General features: G+C 43.6%; 1 protein-coding gene across 4 annotated transcripts in view; it reads right to left on the reverse strand.

The window, feature by feature from the left end:
• The window catches only part of LOC144784431 (multidrug resistance-associated protein 1-like), a 1265484-nt gene that overhangs the window by 731186 nt on the left and 508615 nt on the right, over positions 1-25683 (reverse strand). For all 4 annotated transcript variants that reach the window (XM_078663181.1, XM_078663182.1, XM_078663179.1 and 1 more), the window contains exon 11: positions 12763-12855. In XM_078663181.1, the coding sequence (XP_078519307.1) occupies positions 12763-12855 (93 nt within the window). The remainder of the gene's footprint in view (positions 1-12762; positions 12856-25683) is intronic.

A 25683-nucleotide genomic window follows, 5' to 3' on the forward strand; every position in this document is an offset into this window, starting at 1 on the left:
CTTTTGATGCGACAATTCAATTCAAATTGGCATGCATCACTCATAATGCAATACACCACAAAACTCTAGGTTACCTGGCCCAGAAACTTACGCCGTCCGGAGGTAACCGACCTTCTAGGAGCAAATCAGACTTTCTTTTGAAACCGGCTCGCTTCCGCAAGAAAAAGACTTATGACCGAGCATTCTCAGGAGCAGCACCGAGAATTTGGAATGCACTCCCACCAAACATCAGAAGAATTACATCAACTGCAACCTTCAAAAAGGAAGCAAAATCGTACTATATAAGCAAATTTCTTTCATAAAGACTATATTGGAGGCCTGCTATCTATAAACTGCCCAATTTTTATTACTGAATGTATATATGTCCATATGCGAAATTGAAGCGTAAAACTTTATGACAGATGAAACACTATTTTAAAGAGCCCTGCTACACCACACTGGGTCATGCTATATGATGATCCGATACTTTAACCGTGCCACGTCAACTGTATTATTGTATGTATATATGTCTATATGCTAATCTGAAGTGTGAAACATTAATGACTGATGAAGCCCTACTGTAAAGCGCTCTGATACCCTACACTGGGTCTTGTTTGCGCTATAGAAGACTCTAAAAATAAAAATAAAAAATAAAAACTGTCATCTTTGTCCAGTGAGTGATAAACTGTACACAGCTACTATCAAAAACCGTGCACTTTCTAATGATCGACCTCACAGACAACACACGTTGTCAAAGCACCCTCTCGCTCTGATGATACTTGGAGCCCAACCTGGAAAAAACTCTTTGTTGATAACTACTCATGAGTAATTTCATGTGTATGTTTCAGTTCTTATTTAGCACTCAATGTGAGTGCTTGCCCTTCTCTTTCTTCTACTTGAGTTTCCTCCCGCTGCTCCCAGTTCTACGCCTCCTTGCATCCCAATGTGCAAAAAAGCTGGTCCCACGGTTAACACTATCACAGGGATGTGCTTATACCAAATGGTTATTTTAATCAGTATACAAATTAATGTAAAAACATTTTTGGTGCTCTTTTGGAAATGATACACACAAGTGGCAAATCTGTGATCAAAACGTTGTATGTCATGAAGTAAGTACATGGTCCATTTTTATACACAATCTAAAAGAAGGGTCTTTAGCATTAGTCAAGACATTTCAATCCATTTAAGGGGATCACCATTAGGCCTTGCGGAATAAGTAGGCCAGAGAAAGAAAGAAAGACAGAGGCGCAAAAGGACCTCCCAAACAGACAGAGGCGGCTGTCCCTGGATAGCGGTTTGAGGGAATAGAGTATCACCAACTCTCAAAGGTCCGAGTAAGACAATTGTACCGGCCTGTCCAGAGTAAGCTGCATCAGGCAGGAAATATCGTCCTTTATTAGGATGGGATCGCCATTGCAAGCGGGTCTTCAAAAAAACAAACCGCCATGGAGCGTCACACCGACTGGTTCTCAAAAATAAAGGAGCCGTATCGTAGCAGTTGCCAAAAGTACAAGGACCGTTCCTCCTCGAATCCCAAAGCTCACTCCTTCTCCTCCTCCCCTTTCCCCTATCCCTTATGATGTTCCTGGTTGGTGTCTCTTGGTCTCGGCTCCTTCCCTGTTGTGCTTGTTACCCAGTAACCCAGCCAACCTCCTTGCTCCATGGTGCCTTCCACACTCTATTCACACTCCTAGGCAAACTTTCCTGTCCCTACTTCCTATCACCTATCTAGCCAGTCCCTTTTCGCGCTTTGGTGTCTCCCACTGCCTCCCAGCTCATAGATTCCGATACTATTTGATTATACAGGTGAGACAGATTTTTAACTGGTAATATATATTTTTTTAAGTCAGCGCAGCTTGTTTTGTGAGTAGGACGGCTCTGCTCATAAAATAGCTAAACAGACAATGAAAAAAGAAAAGCTATGGATACATGTATATCTATTTGATTCGTCTTGGCAAAAATATGGTCTAGTAGTATATATGCCCGGCCTGATGGTTGGAAGACTTCACATGTTAATGAAGTTCAAAAGCTGCGCAAATGTTTGATAGATCTAGAGTATTATTATCAGAAAACAATCAGAAAATCAGATTCCAGGTCTGATGAGGAGATACATTCCTGAATAGAATCTAAAAGGTTTTTTTGCAGGGACCGGGCAAGTGTATAACATCATAACACAAGAGTACAGTTGTGATTCACTGAAAGAGAGGCTGTAAATATCTCGGCCTCCGATAGGGTAAGTGTAGTCCACAAAGAACAGGAATTATTGTCTCCAGGCGGGCAACTAGAGCCACATTTCAGGGGGGGGCTGAAAAATATTGCGGGCGATGGGGGGGGGGGCTAATTCTTCTGAACTTAGACAGAGTGGCTGTAAGAAGGGGTGAACACACAACAAAAGCCTCATTAACAAGTAAATAGTCTTTTTAAGACCTGTGAAGTACTCGCGGCTGCAATTAAACGGTCGCCAGCCCGCGAAGCTGTCTTTGCCCGGGCTGACACTAACGAGGGGGGGGCTGAAGCCCCGTGAGCCCCATGGGTGTTGCGCGCTTGATTGTCTCTATGAATCAAAGGTACACAAGATCGGTCTATTGACAGTTCCTGTAACATATCCCTCGGATATAGCAAGAGCGACGCTAGGACCACACTCTTCCCTTATCCAAGACTCTGTAACAAATAAACAATCTAACTTATAATCCTCCAAAATAGTACGCATTTCAGCTGCATGGGCCAACAAGGAGCATATATTAACTATTACGCAATATAGCCCAGACCCTGACTTAGTATCTTGACTATTCAGGTTTGCATATTGACTACATTTCAGGAAGGGCTTGCTATTAGTAAGGGAGAGTGTTAATTTAGTATCCATACTACTGTGGGATAGAACGCACCTAGGGATATCGGGGCTTAGAAGCACCAAGGGAAAACCAGTGCAGAAAGGAGATGATCTAATTGAGAACAGTTTTTCCTTACTTAATATAATGCGGTCCTGCCTGAGGAACGGGCAGTATGCTGGGGCGCAGACGGACTTGCCTTTAGCTAGCCCTTTGCACTAACACGAGGCAGCCGTGCTTCGATACCTAAGGATGGTCAGCACATCGAGTTATTCGCAACACTAGAGCGTGCACTAACAGAAAATGGCAGCTTTAAGGCAGGTTAGCAGAAAGAGGGAAAATGGCAGGTTCACAGCTAGTTGCATTGCCAATAAATTAAAACAGCATTCAATTGATAACATCACCCTTTTTAAAAGCCTAAAGAAAAAATGCCTTCATAAGAACCTATTAGAAAGGCTATAGCCCCGAGCGTATTGAAAAAGACTCTCAGAAGGAATTGGCAAAAGATTTCCCGGTCCTGTCCACCTGACAGGGAGGTTAAAGTGCAAGATGCAATGTACGATTAAAATCAAAAACTCACACTCAGAACATTAAATAGCACAGATATGTGGGGATTCTCTACAGGGGACCATTTCTAACACCTCTAAAAGGGTCCTTAATCATGGCATGATGCACAGGCAGAGGAATTCCACTTCCCTTACAGTTTGGGAAATGTTGGGACTTAGTTTTACAACCGCAAGGGTTTTGTCATATTGAAGGAATTACCTCTAGGCGAACTCTTCACCTGTAATTAATTGGGAGACAACACGTCTGCATATTTTATTGCTCTGTATATCTTCTGTTTTGCCCATTTTGTTAAAATTCAAAATGTTTTAATAAAGCAGGAATGGGGTGATACCAGTGCCGGTTAAGTATAAGCAAATTAAGTTGCATTAATAAATTGACTGCTTTTCCAATAGCAAGTGATTCCACTGCTTTTTAGCTCCTTTTAGAGGCGTGTTAAATTGTCCTCAATCTCACTCCTGCACATCCTTTTTAGGTCGAGGACCGAAAGGCTGCGCTTGCGCAGTCTCCGGTCGGAGATTTAATGCTTTTTAGTACGGGGCTTGAACCCGCCTCTCTCCTCTATTGGCTGGCTCCCTAAACGGAGGCCAGCCATTGGATGAGAGGGGCCTCTCTCAGTTCAAGCCCCGTCTCTTTCGGATTCGGGGGCGTGTTTTTTTGCGTTCTTTTGACTGTAATGTCATCCGTCACTCAAAACGTCAAAAACACGCCCCCAAATCCGAAATTTTTGGATGTTTGCGGCCGCCATTGTTCTTGTTCTGCTCGAGGATTGGGTTGCAGCGTTTGAGGAGAAACGCCAAAGAGTGAGCTTCTGTCTCATGTTGAACCACGCCTGCGAGATTTAACTGAAATTTCGGCTCTAATAATTGGCAGCCACGCAAAGAGTACTCCTTGCACCCAACACCTTACAGTTTGCACAAGCAAGAATGCGGTGGCGAAGGGTGGCGAGGGCTGGACAATGCTGCTGTTGTGCCTGCTTACAGTTACACCACGAGCCCCGCAGCCGGGGCAGGAGAACGGAAGAGAGGGTCATCTTTGATAATCGATGCCCCGCCCTAACTGCGAGCGCAGTATCTGCGAATAACAAGATTGCCCTGGTGCACGTGTGATCTGCGGCGGGGGGGGGCGGCTAGCGCTGGGCTGGGCGGTCGGACTGTGTTAGCTCTCACCTCCGGCGGGCATCGAGGCATCCGACAGATGGAGGAGCAGCCAACCTGGAGACAGAGAGGACACAGGGGGACGGTGGCATGCTCAAGTTCTTAAACATGACGCGTAATAAGCCGGCCAAGGAGCGGGTAAGTGTTGAAAAAACAACTGTCTGTCTTCGCAAGCAAAACCTCTCTCCGTTCATTAATGCCAATAGTCCTGACTTGTTGTATCTTATATCTGGATGCAATGACAGAAACAACAAAATACGTGTCGCACGGCACACAATGCTTAGCACAGATTTTTAGCTTGTGTGTTTTTAAGCCACGCCCTTAATTAAATTGGCCACAGCTGTTTGAGAGACCCCCACCACCCACCCTCTGGATGCAGTGACAGAAACAGCAAAATACATGTCGGACAGCACACTATGCTTAGCACAGATTTTTAGCTTTTGTGTTTTTAAGCCACACCCTTAATTAAATTGGCCACGGCCGTTTGAGAGACTCCCCACCTCCCCCACCCACCCTCTGGATGCAATAACAGAAACAGCAAAATACATGTCGGACGACACACTATGCTTAGCACAAATTTTTAGCTTATGTGATTTTAAACCACGCCTTTAATTACATTGGCCACGCACTTTGAGGGGACCCCCCCCAGATATGCCAAAGTCCCTAGTAGCATCCGACCTTTGCACTTTGGTAGACTTTGAAAAGTAATGGCTGGATCTTCACAGTGCACCCCTGTCTGTCCTGACACCATGGTTCTCACCTGGATGGAAACCGAAGGTGAGCATCATGGAAGACTCTGGACCCCTCCCGTCGGCACCGCTTCTTCCCAGGGTCAAAGTGGGCTCTTCGTGCAAGGGTCATTTTAAGCAGTGTTGAAGGGAGCGTGCCAGATTAATATGCTGCTTTTTATCGAGACTAGGATATTATACATAGTTAGACATGCCTCTTTTCTTTACAATCAGATTTTTTGGGTCATTTGTGTATATGAAGGGCTTCCGTTAAATTTTTTTAAAAACAAAATCAAGGTATGATTAATCATCTTTATGGTGCTGCGCTACACGTCTGTCTGCCCACAATGTTTCTAATGCAGCACACGTGATGGTGCAGTGTGGTAGCATCAGTATTTATGATGTCTTCGTTTCACAGTAAACATTTTCCTGGCTTTCTTTGCTGGAAGTGGGGCTTGTTTTCTTATTTTCAATGAGCTGTTCTGTATTGTTTCATTTTATTAATTGCTAAATTAAACCATCCATGTCGGCTTATAAAAGACAGAATGTGAGAAAACCTGGTTTCCATTGTGTTAGAGTAGCCTTCCCGCCTTATCTCTGCCCTTGTTTGACTGTTCAGAAATGTAAAAACTCGGTGTGTACAGGGCTTTATTTAGGGTGTGACAGATGTGATGTAGCCAATGTGATTTTAGGAAGTGTTTGCTAGTCCAAAGGCTGAGCAATGTTTTTAGGTAGACTTTCAATGAAGGATTTTGCCTTAGACGACCCCATATCAAAGATTCACTGTTTTGTATTCCCAGCACAGCCCTTCCTGCCTCATCGGTGTTCCCGTGCCAAGACATATTAAACACTACAGAAAGCAATTCTCCATCTTTAGTAGTCCTTTTACTTTTCTGAAACCCCACAGGTCGGCGCCTTATGTGTAGGTAGCCAGCGCTTTCATTCTGTAGGCTTCAAAAGCGGATCCTAGCAATCGTCTACCTCATTTATTCAAAAAAATGTAGGACGGGGCCTGAATTCTGGCTAACATACTTACTTTTTGCACCTGGCTTCCCTATGACAAGTACCTGGAAATTCGTATTCGGAGTGCTTAATTTAAGCCGGTGGAAGCCTCTGGTGTGTGTGTGTGTGTGTGGCTCTGTCTGTGTGTGTGTGTGTGTGTGTGTGTGTGTGCGTGGCTCTGTCTGTGAGTGTGTGTGTGTGGCTCTGTGTGGATAGCTTTTTTTATAGGTGGCTCTATGTGTGGGTGGCTCTGTCTGTGTGAGGGTGGCTCTGTGTAGGTGGCTCTGTGTGGGTGTAAATGCAATAGGTCATGCATTTGCGAGCGATTGCTATTGGCATTGTAAATGGCAATGCCATTTATTTAACGATTAAGCTATTGGCAATGTAAATGACAGTGCCATTTATTTATGATTTAAAAAAAAAAAAGTCATGAGCAATGCCAATAGCTCTACCTTTAATAATGCCGAGACCATTGCATTGTAAATGCTTGTTTCTTATTTGGTTTATTTAATATAACAAGGGAACCCAAACAGTTGGCTGAGGACCGTGGGGAAGTATGCTCTGAAAAACAAAGGTCCTTAGCTTATCAGAATCAACAACATCAATTTAATATAGGCCATAATAGGAGACTATATTTGTCATCTGTCCAGCTGGACAGGGTATTTATTTGAACAAAATGAACAAAACTGATAAATGATTAAGAGGCACAGTCCTGTACCTTACTCAAGAAAGACAAACAACATAAAAGGAAAAGGGTTTCACAGGCAAAAAACGAGCAATATTGGCCACTTTTGACTCAGTGTTTGGATTAAAGTATTGCCAGGAAAATGCTAGACACACCTGAATAAAACACAATGGTTAGGTTGTGAAAGCACTATCTGAAGTCGACGTTTCGATCTCTTTTGCTCTAGTTACATGGGACCATCATCAGGACTAAAATTGACAACATTTGCCTGCCTGTAACACTAGTACAACCGCCTGTTTTGGAGGAAGAAAGGGGAAAAAAGAAAAGGAGAAAAGTAGCCAAAGGCTAAATTACTGACTAATTCTCCAACGTACAAGCAAGTCCATTTGTTGTGCACACTTTGCTTTTATTCGGATTCGGCTTAACGTGCTCTAATTGGTGTCTAGAAAAATTGTGAAGAAGCCGGGCACATATGACCGAGTGCTCGAGTGACTGGTGTTATCAGACTTAATTATTGTTCCTAACTGATCCTCCGTAGTATAACTAAGAGATCGATAACTTGGGTATTAGAAATTAAACAGTATGTGAGAATACAACTGAATCGCATGGACAAGAATTGTCCATTCCTCATTAATTAGTTCACATTTAAATTAGTTCACATTTAAACCGACGAAAATCAAGTATTTACATTGTGCAAAGACCCTCGAGTGTCCATCCATACGTGTACATCCATACAGTGTAATGAGGTGGCGGGCCTCGGGGCTAGCTTACCCAGGTATGGGCTTGGTGTTGGGAGCATGTTGCATTGCCACCTGGGCAGATGCTGGCCGGGATATAGGTGTGTTACCTAGGGGTGGAAAGGGAGGTGATTAAGGTTTATTGCGACAACTGGGTTGGTCTCAAGGCGTGCAGGAGGTTGAAGGTTTACCTATATGGCCGGTTTCCAGGGATCCGGGCAGTATTGGGTAGAATTCACGGTCCTAGACTCGTACACCGGGTGTTCCTGTCTGAAACAAGAATGGTGTTAGAGTTTGGGGCGTGCAGTATTCTGCTTGTCAATGCCGTGTATTAAGGGGTGTACTTGTTTTCCGGTGTATCGAGGTCCGGGCAGTCTCGATGCGCTGCAGGGTCCGGATGGATTCACCGAGTTTGTTCTGAAACCGGCAAAAATTAGGGATTGGTCAGTTCAGGGGTTCGAAACACTCGCGGGTGCCACAGAGTTCCAAGTGGGGGTGGGGGATTGCTGCTCTTACCTCGGGGAGTGCTGTGACTCCGTTGGATTGAAATCCTGGGGGTGGGGGAACGATGTCCTGTCCGTCCACTGCTCAGATCGCAGTGCGGTTGGGAGTGAGCTCACTTGGCTTTGGGCGGCATGTAATTAGAAATGAAAAGGGGGCTTTCATACTAGGTCGGCCATCTTGGAAAGGGGACATGGACTGTGATTGAGCGCCATCTTAGAGCGCATTCCAAGGGCATGTGAGGACGGGACTAGTAAGGTTATGCAAACCTTGTGATTCGAGTCTGGGTCACAAGATGGCAGCACTTTACGCGAAGCTGAGGGTGCACGGGTGTGAATGTGCAGGCGGCGATGGTGCTTACAATGGTGCATTAAAATCATGATATTTTGAAAAACAATAAAGTGTGGAGAAGCGGGAAAAAATAATAATAATGATGGGCTGGGTAGCCTGGTTGATAGCGTGAACCATAATTGCCAGAGTTACATCAGAATTTCATTTTAATTTTAAAAACAGTGTACAAAGAATGATTCATAGTTCAGAATTAAGGCTTGGATTTGCAGATTCAATAAAGTCTCCAGGTCTGCCATCTTCCGAGCCTTGGAGGGCAGATGGTTGGTTATAGTAAGGTGGTCCAGTCTTCTTCTCGATTGAGACCATTCCTTATCGTGTCGAATTGTATCATTGTCTTTAATTCCTCTCTGTTGAGCATCTGAGCAATGTCTCCACCTCGGGGTGGTAGTTTCACGACTTTCAATATTGTCCATTTCATGTCGTTCTCGTTATGCCCAGCTTCGGCGAAGTGGTCCACCAGGGGGGCATTGGCAGTTTTGCATCTTATTCTGCTTCTATGCTGGCAAATGCATGTCTTTGCTTTTTGTGTCGTCTGTCCAACATACAATTTTGGGCATGGACATTGTATCGCATAGATAACATTCGACGAATTACAATTAGAGAATGCGCGTCTCTCAAACGTGGTGTCGTTGTGGGTGAATTTCTTGCCCTCCACCGGGTACTCACAGACATTACAACATCCACATTTTACATGGCCTATGAGGGGGGGTAAGCCCCAGGCTGCGTCGAGTGTTGCGCAATTTGTGGTGTCGCTGGTAGCCCTGCTCTTACTAAGTGGTCTTTTAGGTTTTTACTCTTGCGGAAAGCAAAGAGGAGTCTCTCAATGTTTAATGAGCCAGCATTAACTATGGGCCAGTGTTTTATGATTGACTTTTTGATTTTGTTGGGCACTGGCGAGAAGGTTGTGACACATGCAATTCTTTCTTTTTGGTCTTTGTCTTTGGGCACTAATAGGACCTCACGTGGACAGTACCACGCTCGTTTCAGGGCCTGCTTAATTATTCTCTTCGGTTATCCGTGGTCTTTCAATTTATTAGAGAGTACTGCCGCCTCTCTGAAATAATCAGTCTTGCAGGAGTAGTTTCGTCTAATCCTGAGGAACTGCGAGTATGGTAGAGAGTCCCTCAAGGCCCTGGGGTGATTACTTCTATAGTACAGAAGCGTATTGCGTTCTGTGGGTTTTCTGTAGAGTCGGGTCAGGAGTTCACCTTCTGAGTGAAAGATGGTGAGGTCCAAAAACGCTATTGAGGATTTGTCATGGCTGAGTGTGAATGTAAGCCCACAGCAGTTGTTATTCAGCCAGTGTAAAAAGTTATTTAATGTCTCATTGGTCCGGTTCCAAATGAGAAAAATATCATCTATATACCGCCTCCACATTTTAATGCCAGAGAGGAAGGGATTAGATGATGTCAGGATGTATCCGATTTCCTATTGATTCATAAATAGTATAGCCAAGTTGGGGGCAAAAATTGTCCCCATGGAGGTCCCCTTAACCTGCTGGAAGTATGTGTTATCAAAGAAAAAGAAATTTCTCGTTAGGCACAATTCCAGCAATTGGAGGATAAAGAGGGTTGGAACCCTATGAGGTCGAGGGCGGGTGTCTAGGACTTTTTGGATGACTAACAATGCTGCAGTTTGTGGGATGTTTGTGTACAATGATTCCACATCTAACGTGCAGAGTGTTTCATGTAGGGGGTCAAATTCTAGGTGTTCTACAAGATTGATCATTGACATGCTATCTCTCAAATAGCATGTCGTACCTGGGACGAACTCTTTAATGAAGTAGTCCACGTAGGCTCCCAATGGTTCCAGTATTGAGCCACAAGCTGAAACGATGGGCCGTCCAGAGGGACTTGTTAGATTCTTGTGAATCGAAGTGTATATATTACAGGACATCTGGGTGATTTTACGTTGAGAAAGTTATATTCTTTTTTACTCAATAAACCTTCCGTACATGCTTGGGATGTGAGTTTGGTAATAATCTCTTGAATCTGTTTGGTGGGATTCCCAGGTAGCCTCTGGTAATGATCAGTGTTATTCAGTTGGCGTATAATTTCTGCCTTGTAAGTTTCTGTTTCTTGAATAACGATTCCGCCCCCTTTGTCTGCTCTTTTAATAACCACATTATTGTTTTTTTTTAATGTTTCGATTGCTTTTTTCTCTTGGAGTGAGATGTTATACGGAATGAAGAGTTTACTGGTCTGCAGAGTCGCCAAGTCTCCGAGTACCATTTTTGCAAATGCTATGATCTCGGGGGGTATCATTGAGGCTGAAAGTGAGAAAGTGGATGAGGGTCGAAATGGAGTGTTAGAATCAGTCAACTGGCTAGGGTGTAATTGGAAGAAAGCCTTGAGACGGATTGTTCTAAAAAATCTTAGCAGTTCTGTCTGCAGTTCCATAAAGTTGGGGCGGATTGTAGGTACGAAGGACAAGCCTTTCTTTAGTAGTTCAAGTTCTGTATCTAGCAGAGTGTGTTTTGAAAGGTTGAAAATAGGTATTACCTCTGCTGGTCTTTCAGTTACCATTGATAAAAATTGTTCCGGGTCTTGCTCTCTCCTGGAGGATTGTGCCATCTCTGGGGTGCGCCCGCGTTGTGGGGTGTTGGGCTGGCCTCTGGCTAAAACAATTCGGATGGCCCCCACCGCGTCGTGCGTTTGTGCTAGACCCTTCACCTGTATCAGAGCTTTCTGAAGACTCAGCGGAAGTGTCAGAAAATCCTTCAAGGTTCTGGCGGCGGTTGGGTAAGCTAGCCCCGAGGCCCGCCACCTCATTACACTGTATGGATGTACACGTATGGATGGACACTCGAGGGTCTTTGCACAATGTAAATACTTGATTTTCGTCGGTTTAAATGTGAACTAATTTAAATGTGAACTAATTAATGAGGTATAGACAATTCTTGTCCATGCGATACAGTTGTATTCTCACATACTGTTTAATTTTTAATACCCGAGTTGTCGATCTCTTAGTTATACTACGGAGGATCAGTCAGGAACAATAATTAAGTCTGATAACACCAGTCACTCGAGCACTCGGTCATGTGTGCCCGGCTTCTTCACAATTTTTCTAGACACCAATTAGAGCACGTTAAGCTGAATCCGAATAAATGCAAAGTGTGCACAACAAATGGACTTGCTTGTACGTTGGAGAATTAGTCAGTAATTTAGCCTTTGGCTACTTTTCTCCTTTTCTTTTTTCTTCTTTCTTCCTCCAAAACAGGCGGTTGTACTAGTATTACAGGCAGGCAAATGTTGTCAATTTTAGTCCTGATGATGGTCCCGTGTAACTAGAGCAAAAGGGATCGAAACGTCGACTTCAGATAGTGCTTTCACAACCTAACCATTGTGTTTTATTCAGTTGTGTCTAGCATTTTCCTGGCAATACTTTAATCCAAACACTGAATCAAAAGTGGCCAATATTGCTCGTTTTTGCCTGTGAAACCCTTTTCCTTTTATGTTGTTTGCCTTTCTTGAGTAAGGTACAGGACTGTGCCTCTTAATCATTTATCAGTTTTGTTCATATTGTTCAAATAAATACCCTGTCCGGCTGGACAGATGACAAATATAGTCTCCTATTATGACCTATATTATATTGATGTTGATTCTGATGAGCTAAGGACCTTTGTTTTTCAGAGCATGTTTCTTATTTGGGACACAGAGCAGAGGTCATATGCATGGATCCACCATTGCTCTTCTGTCCCTGAGTAGCAGCTGAAAGCAGGGGTAGATGATTATAGGGCTCATAAATAACATAAAATCATAGATGGGTAAAAAGAGAATTACTGGGATGTTTTTCACCTTGGGGTTTCCGAGTGACACCATAGAGTGAGCTTCACTCATGTTGTCTATTTGAATCACTATGAACTCCTTGGAGAAAAATATCACCTTAATTCAATTCCTTGCCAGTAGAAGAACAAATGTAATATACAAGGCCACTGGAAGAAATGACTGTTTAGTTTACTTACTTTTTTCCGAGTCATCTGTTTATCCTGAAAGATAGACACAACAAGTGGTATGTACAACTATTATGCCTTTTAAAACAGATGAGAAAGTATGAGCCCCTCAAAGGGTCATATCAGATGCACAGAGAGAGTGTCCACAGTCCCTCACCTTCTGAGGAAGGAACTCACCAGCCATTTAGGGAAGTGACAGTACAGCAGAACAATGCGTTTTAAAGAGGAGATTGACTACACAAGGGGTAAAGAGCGACTTGAAGAGTGTGATACCGTACCTGAAGTTTTCTCATCCTGACCCCAAAGCCGGTAATAAAGGGCACGTTTAGAATGAACACTGCAATGCCAACAAGAACAGCAACTCCCAGAGTCTGCAAAGAAATGAAATGGGTAAATGGGCATTTTGTGAAGACAGTAATTGAAGTCCTCTAAGCCGTCCATGATTAATTTAATCACTTACTCCCTGTCACAGGGGCACCAACAGGACTATGTACGTTTACCCTCTACACGCTTGACTGTGCCCAGTGATGGACTGGTCTTTTGGACACTATGACACTGTCAGATGGGCTGACTTGAGGCCTGTATGTGGGCTCGTTTTCTTTTGGTCTTGTCACGTCATTGGGTCCAAAAATATCACCCTCACAATGGCCCTTTCAAGACGGTCCTTCTGGCCGTGCCAGAGTATCAAGTAGGCCAGTCCAACGCTGCCAATGGTTTCGCTTCACAAAAGGATCTGTTATGTTCTGCTGATGAGCAAAAGCAAGCATAAGGCAAAACACCATTTTCAGAAACCTAAATTCTCCAAGCGCCATACGTGAGAATTTCATCCAGTCCAGATTTTTATTTGCACACTGGTATTTGTAATCTTAACACAAAACCCACAATATACAAGCCCCAGATATAATGTTAAGGAGACATGGTAAGAACACGTGATTACACTGCCAAAAAGAAGCGAGAATGGTAGGCCCCCCCACACCTATGGGCGGGGGGCCTTAGTGGCATTTCGTTCGGGAAGCCCAGAAAAAAATTCCGGTCCGGTGGGAAAGTGGGAGGGGGCATCGGTAGGAGACACAAGAGGTCAAGCAGGGCGTCACTAAGGTGCGCCGGCGACCCCGCCCCACAAGGGAAGTGATAAAAGCAGGGCATACAAGGGGGAAGCCCTCTTTGTCCTCTCACCTCGGTGCCCTGTGGATTGGAGCCGCAAGCAAGTTGCCCACCCACCAAATCCCTTAGTTTAGAGTAGAGTTGGCGGACTGGTGGCGTCCCGGGCAAGAGAAGTGGCGGGACTACGGATTGGCGGGGACTGTCTGATCCTGGAACAAACAGGGCAGGCTGTCAATGGTGGCTCCAGGCTGGCGGCAGAGGGGGCTGACCTGCTGGTGGTCCTGGACTCTCCGGCCCTACCCAAGATGCTGGCGCTTGTTGTAAGCAACTCTGTGAGAGCTGGTGCCCAAGAATGGCGCCAAGCAGTGTCCTGGTGGCCACGTCTAGGGTATAGACGATGGGTAGTTATCCCGAAGGGGAGCTGTAAAGAATTGGTTGTGGCCTGCTGGCACAACACGCATCAAGTTGGCTCTGAAGATCCAGAAATGTAAATACAATCTCAACCTATGGCTTAAATGTATACTTCACAAGCCTATTGCTTTTATCAATGTGTGTTGGTTTGGATTTTAATAAAAGATGGTCAAGAGTTGACAGTGCATCAACAAATAAAGCTTGTGTTTATCTCTATGTTTAATAAAGACTACGCAGTGAAGACCAAGTTCTTGCCTGGTTTGTTTTTGTGGGGAAAGGGAATAAGTGGAGTACTATGGGTCTATGGATGGGAGGGTCAATCATACGTGATATGCCCACCATTACTACCGGTGTTTTGTGATCACAGTAACAGCACGTGCTACCATTCCAGTACTCCTTCCGGGTGCAACATTAAGGCAGATCAATAAAGGGTGTCTGTTTCATTTGCACAAATCGTGTTCCCAGGGAGGTTTACAGTAAATGGTCTACTACCTGTTTATCACAAAACAAGTGAACAACCTTACTACATGTCCTGCCTATTTGCCTATAAAGTGCTGCAGCGTCTTTTTAATATTTCTTTCCAGCAGCAACATCTACACATTTCTGTGTTTGTTTAGGTTGCTCTGTTATAAGCGTGCAGAAACATGTAATATGTTGGTTCAGAAGGCATGTTTTATATTCACACACTACGCAAAAAACTGATGAAGCGATTGCAGCAAATACTATTATCTATGGTGTAAACACAGGTAATAAAGCAACACATCTCTCAGTAGGGTGGACCCAAACACAGCCCAAATAACCAGCTTAAGTTAAAGAATGTGACTGAACCAGTTCCGCTGCACTACCAGCCTTTGTTAGTGAATTAGACGTGCTTTGATGGTCAAAGGGTAAGAATGCTGGTAATTCAAATGAAACGAGGACGCCAGATGAATCAACTGTTCCATGGACCAGCGTGCAATTTTGTAATAACATCTGCACGGACCAACCAGTGCAAAATCGATATTTACACAATTAATGCATTTCTACACTGATCGATTCCAGTGAGTCAGTTAAAATGTCAGTGCAAAACTGCTCTGCACCACTGGTAGGAATGTATAATCCTTCCCCAAGGTCCCTTACTAGGTGAACTCCTCAAACCAGCTGCCAACATATGCAGGTGCAAAAGAAACAATTGATGGACGGAATGCTGGACAATGCAACCATTCACCCCCAGTCACAAGGATCTGGGTTTAATCCATCATTCTTCTGCTCACCACACCATCCCAGTTTGGACCCAGCCATATGCAAATCAGTCTTGACCTTGTTCCTTGTGGGAACAGTCCAGCCAAAACTGCCAAGCCAGGTCCTCCCTGGACTGAAAACAAGCATCCTGGGACCGGTTTCAGGGCCTCACCCTTCATCAGCCAGGCTAGCTTGAATCCAGTGGTGTAGTGAGCACGGGACCCACATCTGGGCCTACCCTTCCCACTTAGGGCGACATATGCAAAAGAGACAATTGATGGACGGAATGCTTGACAATGCAACATTCACCCCAAGTCACAAGGATCTGGGTTTACTCCATCATTCTTTTGCTCACCACACCACCCCAGTTTGGACCCAGCCATATTGAAATCAGTCTTGACCCTGTTCCTTGTGGGAACCGTCCAGCCCAGACGTGGGTCCCGTGCTCTCCATTCCACTGGAGTGAAGCTATCCTGGCTGATGAGGGCTGAAAGCCCGAAACCGGTCCTAGGATGCTTGTTTCCAGTCCAGGGAGGGCCTGGCAGTTCGGGCTGGACTGTTCCCATTGGGCCCAGGGTCAAGACTGATTTGCGTATGGCTGGGTCCAAACTGGAATGGCATGGTGAGCAAAAAAACGATGTTGTACTGGGGTGATTGTATGACATTGTTCTGCATTCCGTCCATCATTTGTTCTTTTTGCATTTGCCAACAAATGCAGGAGCCTTAGCCTTCAGAGTGGTAGGCCAGTTTTATTTAGTAATTGCACCTTTCTGAGGAGTTTATGTCTGCTGCCCAACAAAACAGGAACCAGGCAAAAAAGAAAATAAAGGGTTCCTTACATGTGAGTAAAATCAGGTGCACCTTGAGAAAGATAACCAAATGTTAACAATGAGAGGAAAGGCCAAAGGGAAGGGTAGCCTTCATGGGAGAGAAAGACCATAGTAAAACACGGAAAGCAGTAGAGAGAACAATCAACAATTCATTTGAGAACGTTCTCCCTACCACCCTCCCCCACTCATCTCCAGTTCCAAGTAGTTGATTTGAGGCGCTTGGAAGCTAAATTATCATCTTCTTTGATTCCAGCATCAGTGTAGTAAAAAAAAAAAATAGTATGACCTAAACGGGCACTGTACAGGCAGGCAGTAACCTAATTACCGCCAAACAGACAGTACTGTTTGGCGGTAATTAGATACCCTCCTTCGACCAATGAGCAGCTACATCGGTAAGCATGCTCCACAGCACTCTGACTCCTGATCTGGGCCATAGAGCAGTGGCCATTTGAAAATCCGAGAGCTAGACATCCTTCAACCAAGATTAGGGCAGTTTGGAGACGGCATGCTGTTTTTCTATTGGGATAGATGGCATAAAGAATACAGGAGAGGCTATTAAAGTGAGGTGAATTAGGCAATCAGCATAAGGCTGTGACAAGAGTGGACTTCCGGTTAGAGAGACCCTCACGGGTGAGTAGTGCGCTTTATAATCCACTGATTGATTGATTGAGAGTGAGTAAGAACTAACCTGCCTCGTTTTCTGGCAAAATGAATATGGTGAAGATGTGTGCCTCTATGAGATTGTAATTGTATGACAAAATAATACAGTACTGAAGAATACAACCATATGCAAACTGATCAAATTGTTGGAAATGTCATAGGTCATCAGAATGAAGAAGTTAAGCAGATAACAAACGTATAGCCTTGGTGGCTTGGCTGGAAGCATTCGGTTTGGGAAGTGCACAGGGCAGGCTCATTTGGACGGAAGTCTACAACCTACAGGGAAGAATGCAAGACACACTGATGCAGGCAAAGCCCACATAATTCAAATTCGAGGGACAAATTGTGTCAATGGCAGTTCTGCCCTTGGCCTCACTTTGAAGAAAGTATTGTCACTGGATGATAGAATACTTCAGTCCCTAGGTCCATGCAATCCTTGCCTTCTTGTAAATGATCAACCATAGCAGTAGGGAGCTTCCTGTACACCCATTCAATTAGAGGCCGTCTTCATAACCTTACTATGTAGCACTGTAAATCATTACCTTCGTTAGTTTAATAATAAAGTAAAGCATGATGAATCCCGTCTTGGTATTTCCATTTATTAATCGACAGTATCAGATGCATTGGTTGAATCGAAGAAAATGAAGACCAGGACGGTAGATTGCCTTTACTTGTTTAATGTGGACACAAAAGATAGTGCCATATACATGAAATAAGCTAGCAAGATGCACACGTTTTCGTATTACTCATTTCAAATAGGTTGAATACATGTGGCACTAAGGTAGAAATAAGAATTTGCGTTTCATCCGTTTGATTTTTTGAAATACTCGGTTTCAAATTCATAAATGTGTTTTAGCATTTGGAAACAGTGTGAGAAAATTATTTCTAATTATTTTCAATCTTTTTACAGCGTTCTTCTCTTATTTTCAATTTTATCTTCTTGACAATTGCTTCAATGCAAGAAAACTGTGCAGTGTACCCGATGGATTTTACATAAAAAAACAGGATGTTACCATCAGCTTGGCCCTCTCTGTACAAACCGTACTTGGGTTCTACCAGCGCCAGTGTTTATTGCTCCATTAATGCTAAGAAGTGGAGCACCCTTGTGGGCAAAATCATCTCACTTTTCTAAACAGTCAATTATTTTAGCAGACAGGTCAACAACTGTTTCGACGTGAGGTATTAATGACCTTTCTCTCAGGTCGAATTTCGGATGACGAATGGAGATCTTGCTGTGCTCAAAAAGGGTCCCTTTCTCCAAAAAACAGGCAGATTCATGCATTTAAAATGTGTACATACAATATATTATGCTCTTAAAAACCAAAGTTGTCCGAATATCATGTGATTTGCTTTTGTGCAAGTACATGGAATTTCATAAAAAAATATGCGACATTACGTGTAAGTATGCAAAATGCAAAACTGCCATTTGATGCTATATTTGAGCATGAAAACCACCCTTATGTCTATTTTGGACACAAGGTCGTATTTTTGTTTTTAAAAACAGTTCAAAAACAGCTGCACACAGCAGCTACTTGGTAGTTTGCATTATTCCGATGTGGTGCTAAATTGCTGTTATGAACATTGCGTAATTATGCAACATGGCATAATAGTGACATTTTGGGTATTCTGCGTAACAAGGGTAATGCAAAACTATTCCAATACAATGGAATTTCACCCAGTCCTTCCAAATGCCTTAGGTAATGTAGGTCAAAAAAGGACACTCAATGCAGTAGATACCAGACGCCAGGGTTTTTTCTCCTAGCCCGGTCATGGCCTGGGAGGCAATCTTTACTGTTATCTCTAACTGGATAAACCAGTCTGTTCAGCCCTTACCTAACGCTACTGTGACAAGTAAGGGATACCATTGAAAAGGTTCGCAAAGGCTGTAATCATTGGCGTCAATTCACCAAAATGCCAGGGGTAGAGGCAGTGACATCACACACCATTTGACCTTTACTTTGGCTCACACACAAACACACACGTGCTTAAACACACACACACATTCACGTACTCTCTCTGAGATAAATACATTAACCTACAAGCATTCATGCAACAAACATTTACAATAATTTGTATTTACTGTGACTGTCAGATAGGGTCATATTCCAGCTTTTTATACTCCACTTTTTTAGCAACAATAGTGGATAATATTATTCACTTGTTGCACAGAAAACTAGGAAAATGGAGCACCAAATGAAGTCCATAATGGGGAGCCGCTCCTGTGTTCTAGGCACTGATTTTGTCACCCTGAGGCCAGGGGTCGAAAAGGCAGTGCCAGGGGTAGCTAGTGGCAAGCCAGGGGCAGCAGTTGCGACCCCCTGGCAACCCCCAAACGACGTCCATGAGCCACCAGAAATGTACATGGTGATGGCCACAGACGTCCGGATCAAAAATATCAGGAAACCTTTGGGATCTCTATTGATGCGATCTGATACTACCCCTGCTGAGATCCCGGCAGTGAGAAACATCTCATGCCAGAACCATGATCTAGGTTGTATGATTTTACAACGCATTCCGTTGTAACGCATGCCTTTACCACACATACTACGTTGTAGTGGCCGTTTCCCCATGATCTACTGAGTCGCTGTAATAATCTATTGAGGGCAGGACGTGCCTTGTAATATGGGTTAAACATTATTGAGCATTAACTGTGTGTCGTACCTGGCTGGGAGGCACATTGAAATCACTTCAGGCCTGAGGTAATCAGCACTGTTATTGTGAAAAGGATGTACCCTGACAAACCTGAGCTCATCAAAAGAGATCTAGAGATTTGACTTCATGTGAAGTACATGTTCGTTGTTGGCCTCACACTCATGTCCGGATCATTATGGAACACAACAAATACAATTAAAAAAAGATTAAAAACCGCTTGTAACTATTTGCAAAGTGTCCCGCTATGAGTCCTTGACATATCTGTGTAGGGTCGTGAGACTATGTGCGCTAGGACCCTTGCAGTTCTGGGTGGACGAATTAGATGAAGTTCGTAATTGGTTAGTAGGTGTTAAGGTGTGGTTATTAACGGTTATGACGTAATCAGAGAGCAGAGTGTGACTGTGTGCTGGGAAATAAAAACGTAAAATTCAAAGCTCCGTGTGTGGCGCATTGAAGTGTAAGGGAGGACACTACAATTTGATGGTGGGAGATTTCTAGGAGTATGTCAGGCAGACGAAACCTCAACAGACTTACGTTTGATCAAAGGAGAACCATTCTGCCTATTTTTTAGGAGAGGTCTAAGAGTAATGTGCTTACTGCACCTTTTTAAAGTCGTTCTTGCTTGAAAGTGAAAATGATTCCCCACTTGGAGAAACCTTTTTACCTAAACCTCATTAAATACCGGGGTGCCCTGTCCAGTCATGTGAACACACTAACTCCTACACTTTATTGGAGTGCATTTTCATGTTCCTCTTGGGTTGGACAACGCATGGAAAAGGTGTTTGTGCAGTAGTGGCTGCTACCAAACAGGCGTGGGGGGTAGGAAGCAGAGGGGGGAGGGAACTAAAAATGATAAATAAGAAAAAAGAAAAGAAAACTTACCTGGAGGTTGCGGTCGTAGCCGCTGTGTCTTCTTCAGCAGGAAGCACCCAGCCACCCAGAATCCCTTGACCAATCACAATGCTGCCACAATGGTGCTCAAAGAGGGGTTTGGAGGCTGGGCATGTTCTCCACTAAGGCTGCATAATAGAGCCTGTGGAGAACATGCACAGTGTGCATGATGGTTAGGCCAGCCGGAGACGGCCAGCCAAACCTTCATGCACACTTTAGGTGCAGCCACCACTCCTCCTCTGGCCTCAATGTCAAGGGTGGCCGGCCCCGCCCCGTCCTATCAGGGGGGGGTGCACTGCAGTGCAACTGCAATAGCAAAAATAACATGATAATAATGGACGTCCGTTATTATCATTTTATTTTTAATTTTATTTTTTATTTATTTAATTTTTTATTGATACTCCATAAGTACACAAAAAGGCACATGTATTACAATATAGAAGAATCAAAAACACAAAGGGATTGAAAATTGATACAGATATTCAAATCATCATAACAGGGGACAATGCACCATACCATTATAACCTTAAATTCACAGATATAAGGCTGAGAAGAAAAAAAAAGATGTACAAACAAAGCAACAAGCCGCACCCTGCTGATGGATTTATAGGTCCATATAGGCCTCGACTGCCCCCCAAATTTGACGTCCAAGTTTCATTTCCCATTTGCCTTTCAGAGCATATAGACTGTATTCCATATTGAACATTGCAAAAAACCTTGCCCTCCATGCCTCGAACGATGGGGCGTCTTTTTGTAACCACATTGATGCAATACAAAGCCTAGTCACAGCTGTGGCCAAAAGATCAAATATATAAATTTGCTAGGTAGCTTATCCGATGCTGATCCCATCTCTACCCCCAACAAGATCTGAGTAGCAGACAATTGTATAGGCTCCCCCAGGATTTCAGCTAAGAACTTTTCCATATGCCCAAACAGCGTGCTTAAATGCCCACATGAATAAAAGACATGCACCACGTCAGCAGCTTCAATCCCACAGCGTAAGCACTTTCCCTCCTTATCTCCCCCCATTTAGATATTTTGTCTGGTGTGTAGTATAAAAATAGTTTTGTAATGTTGGGCATAGAGATTAACGGACATAAACAATCGTCCTGCCAAGTCTATAGAAGTCTCAACCTGTATACACTGACATCCTAATCTCTTATCCCATTTGCGGCTATGGCCTTCCAAATCATTAACTATTGTGCTGAGCATTAAGGTTTAGAGAGTACCTATCAGTGCATCTTTCCTCACTGCCTCAATGAGAGGATTAACTTGAATTTTCCATCTGGCTTTCAACAATTAATCTGTAAATATTTAAAGAAATCTGCCCGAGATAAGTGAAATTGATCCCCTAGCTGATCAAAGGACTTCAGCCCACCATCCGCATATAAATCTCCAACAGTACACACCCCTTTAGCCCGCCAGTTATCTACTACCCGATCCCAGAACACTGCGGGAGGAGGGAGGTAGCTGTTAATGGAGTATAACAAGACTCCCTTTCAACCGCATATTTCCTTTTAACAGCTATCCATACTTTATAGGCGAGATAAGAACTTTAAACCTCGTGCACTTGTAGTAGCTCCAGTCCACATTGAGAAACAGACAATTTTTTGCTTCACTACCGAGTAGCATCTGATAGATAGAGGGAAGCTCAGCCGTAGCAGTTGGTCCTGCCCCAGTCAGCAGTATATTCATATGTTGCAACATACACGCGTGGTAATGTAATGTAAAGTCCGGGACGGCACAGCCTCCTTGATCCCTCGCCAAGACCATATATCGTATCGCTCTTCATGCTTTTCTCTGGGCCCATATAAATCTGCCACGTACAGACTGTAATAGAGCAAGATTAGCTCTTGATATCTCCAAAGGCACAGATCTAAAAAAGTATAGAATTTTCGGCAGGATCAGCATCTTAAGAACGTTGCATCTTCCCACCATAGAAAGGTGTAGACATTCACATTGATCCAATTGTTTGCGAGTACCCGCCACTAACTGCCCGAGTTAGACTCCACCAGTGCGCTCAGAGAGGACCGTATCCTAATCCCCAGATACCTCACCTCCTGCAAGACCCTTGGGTCCGCATATGCCCCTGTATTAACACATAAGATTTGTGTTTTTGATGTGTTAACCTTATAGCCAGATACTTCCCCATACTGTACTGCCAATCGCTATATCTCAAACATCGCTGATGCTGGCTTAGTTGTTACTACGGTCACATCATCGACATATGCGAAAACACGGTATTGATCTTGCTGTACTATTACTGATTCAATCCGAGAACTATTTTCCAACACTTTTAAAAATGGGTCTATGTATAAAAAAAACAATAATGGGGAGCAGGGGCACTCCTGCCTCGTCCCACGTGTAATTGACACAGGTTTAGATTCGAGCCCCAATATACTAATCTTAGCAACTGGGTGACGGTATAGCGTCTGTAAAGCAGTTATAAACTGTTGCCTAACCCCAATTAACTGCATCACCGCCCACTAAAACCCCCATGCAATGCGGTCGAAAGCCTTCTCGGCGTCCAATAAAATTAGGCTAAGCGGCTCCCCACTACAATTTGCATGATCAAACAGCGTTAGTACTCTATTGATGTGATTCGTAGTCCCCGTTTAGGAATAAATCCATGCTGTCTAATCGATACAAGTGGTGTTATGACTTCCGCCAGCTCAGTTGCTAGAATTTTTGAATATATTTTACCATCCGCGTTTAAAAGAGATATCGGACGATATGAGGCCGGATGATCAGCAGGCTTATCTTTTTTTTTTAAACACTACGATACTGGCCTCATCCCAAGTTGGAGGAGAGGCATCAATCTGAGCTTGTCTGAATGTAACCAACATATACTCCTGCAGGACTCCAAAAAAGGTTTTATAAATCTCAAGCGGAAGTTTATCCGGCCCTGCCGCTTTTCCAGATGCCAGCTCATTTATAGCTCTCTCTAGCTCTCCCATAGTTATAGGGGCCTCCAGGAACTCTGCCTCTGATTCCCCCAGGCCCTTTTCACAGAAGCGCTGTATCAAGAGCTCACCCTTTTGGCAATCATACTTTTCTCCTGCGTACAATACTTCATAAAAGTCTTTAAACACCTCTAATATCCCAGCTTCTTTTTCCACATGGTTCCCACAGGAGTCAAGAATTGCATTAATTCTCTGGGCCACTTCATTTGATCTAATATTTTGAGCCAGGCACCTGCCACTTGCCTCCCCATTTTCATAATTCAATTGTTGCTTAGTTAGATATTTCTTAGCTGCCTCTTGACTCCAGAGGATGTTTATTTTCGCCTTACACCTGGCTACTTCTGTTGACAGGTCACCAACATCTATGCCACCATGTATACCCTGCATAAGCTTTTCTTCTGCCAATGTCAAATCCTGATACAATTCTTTTAAGCTGATCCTAAGTTGTTTTTGCCTGTATACCCCAAAGCTTAAAACTTCCCCCCTAAAAACAGCGTTAACAGCATCCCAAACATACCCAGTTTCCGTACTACCCCGGTTAATGTGAAAAAAAGCTGTGATCCAATCATTCATATAAGAAACAAACTTTCCATCCAATAATAATTTCCTATCAAAAGAAAAGCCCCGGGGCATAGGTGCATGCTAAAGTCACTACCACAGGGCCATGATCAGAGGCAACCCTTGGGTACACTTGAATTCAGGCCTCTTTCAATAGATAAAGTGGAGCAAAAAATAGTCCAACCTCACAAGTTTTTTGTGTGGGCAAGAATAAAAAGTATATCCCGGCTCCTCTCCCCTCAAAGTAGCCCATACATCTACCAAACCATGCACATCTTACAAAGATTGAAGCACCTTAAAAACTTTCAGTTTTCTGCCAGTGTACCTGTAGCTGAATTAGAGGGAAGGTTTATGTTTAAGTCTCCACAGACTAATACTGGAGTTGGCCATAAAGCCAATTCAAAGTACTAGGGGAGAAGGAGGGATAGGAGTCTAGGTCGTCCTCCAGATACTGACTATACAACGACGAATCCAAGTTGCTGGATTCATGGACCTAGCTCAAGTTGTGGCAACTGGCCTATATGGTCAGCGATGCCTACCAAGAAAGAAAAATTTCTTTCTAGTGTCCCCTCACTCACCGAGGCTTCCCCACGGTGACATGCTTCATCATTGGGGCCCTCCCAGTTCTCTACGAAAAGGGGCGTGCTGCGACTCGCGAACTACGCAGGAGCACTTTCATGTGAGAAGACTATGTGTGGTGCAAGGTGTAGGAGTGGGTGTGGGTGATTAAAAATACCGTGATTAGTGGGCCTCAATAACTTTATTCTGCTCCTAGTCAGGTATATTAAAAATAGGGTGAGATCACTAGTAACCAACTTATAATGGAGATTGGTTTAGTGAATGGTCAACATGTTTCATGCTACCCCTAGCATTTCCTCAGGACCATGTAGGGACCAGCCCTACATATGCCACTCCTGGGTCTTTAATTAGACAGTGATACTAAACGATGCAAAATATAAAGCATGCGTTCATGCTAGAATACATACGTTTTTTGGGGGATTTTTCCAAAAACTGTGAATAAAAAACACAACATTAGTAGCGTTTTATAGCTCCCTTAAAAGGAGGATCACATCGTGTCTTCTCATGACGCACGCCTCTTGTGCTACGGTGAAGATTTACACCATAGTGGTGCGTGCAGGCTCTCATAATGTGGAATACACTATGGTATTTACAATAAAAAGTGGTTTGTGAATTCACACAAAAAAACAAGACAGGACTTAATGTGACCAGGACGATAGACAGTTTATACACGAGTTTGCCACACAAGGATACACTGGAAATTTTGGAAGAGGTGCTCTTTGATTCAGAATGGACTTTCAAAACTCCGAGACATGTGGTCTTAGAGTGTTGCCGCCTGGCATTGACCGAAAATTTCTTCAGGTTTGTGGAAACCTTATACAATCAAAGACACGGGACAAGCATGGGAAGCACATTTGCGCCGAGCATAGCGGGTCTCTATGTACATCATCTTGAGAAGACTAAAATCCTGAGTGACAGCAACCCTTACAGACACCACATTAGCGTGTGGAAATGTTATATTGATGACGTTCTGGTCATATGGAATGGAAATGAGAATGAGGCAACTCAGTTTTTTGTGTGGCTTAACCAACAAGACAGTTTTTTTAAATTTACCAACACCATGAGTAGGTCTACTTTGGTCTTTCTGGATCTTAACATTCTGGCAAACGATGGTAAATTAACAACAACCACGCATTTTAAACCCACAGCGAGAAACTGTTTACTAACCTATGATAGCTTTCACCCGAGGCATTTAAAACAGAAACTGCCCTTTGGACAATTCCTAAGGCTCAGAAGAAACTGTTCTGAAAAGAATGACTATCTCAAACAAGCAGAGGATTTGAGTATCAAACTAAAGGAAAGGAATTACCCAACTCAGCTTATCAAGAAT

The sequence above is a fragment of the Lissotriton helveticus genome, chromosome 10, assembly GCF_964261635.1.
Source record: "Lissotriton helveticus chromosome 10, aLisHel1.1, whole genome shotgun sequence".
NCBI classification, from domain to species: Eukaryota; Metazoa; Chordata; class Amphibia; order Caudata; family Salamandridae; genus Lissotriton; species Lissotriton helveticus.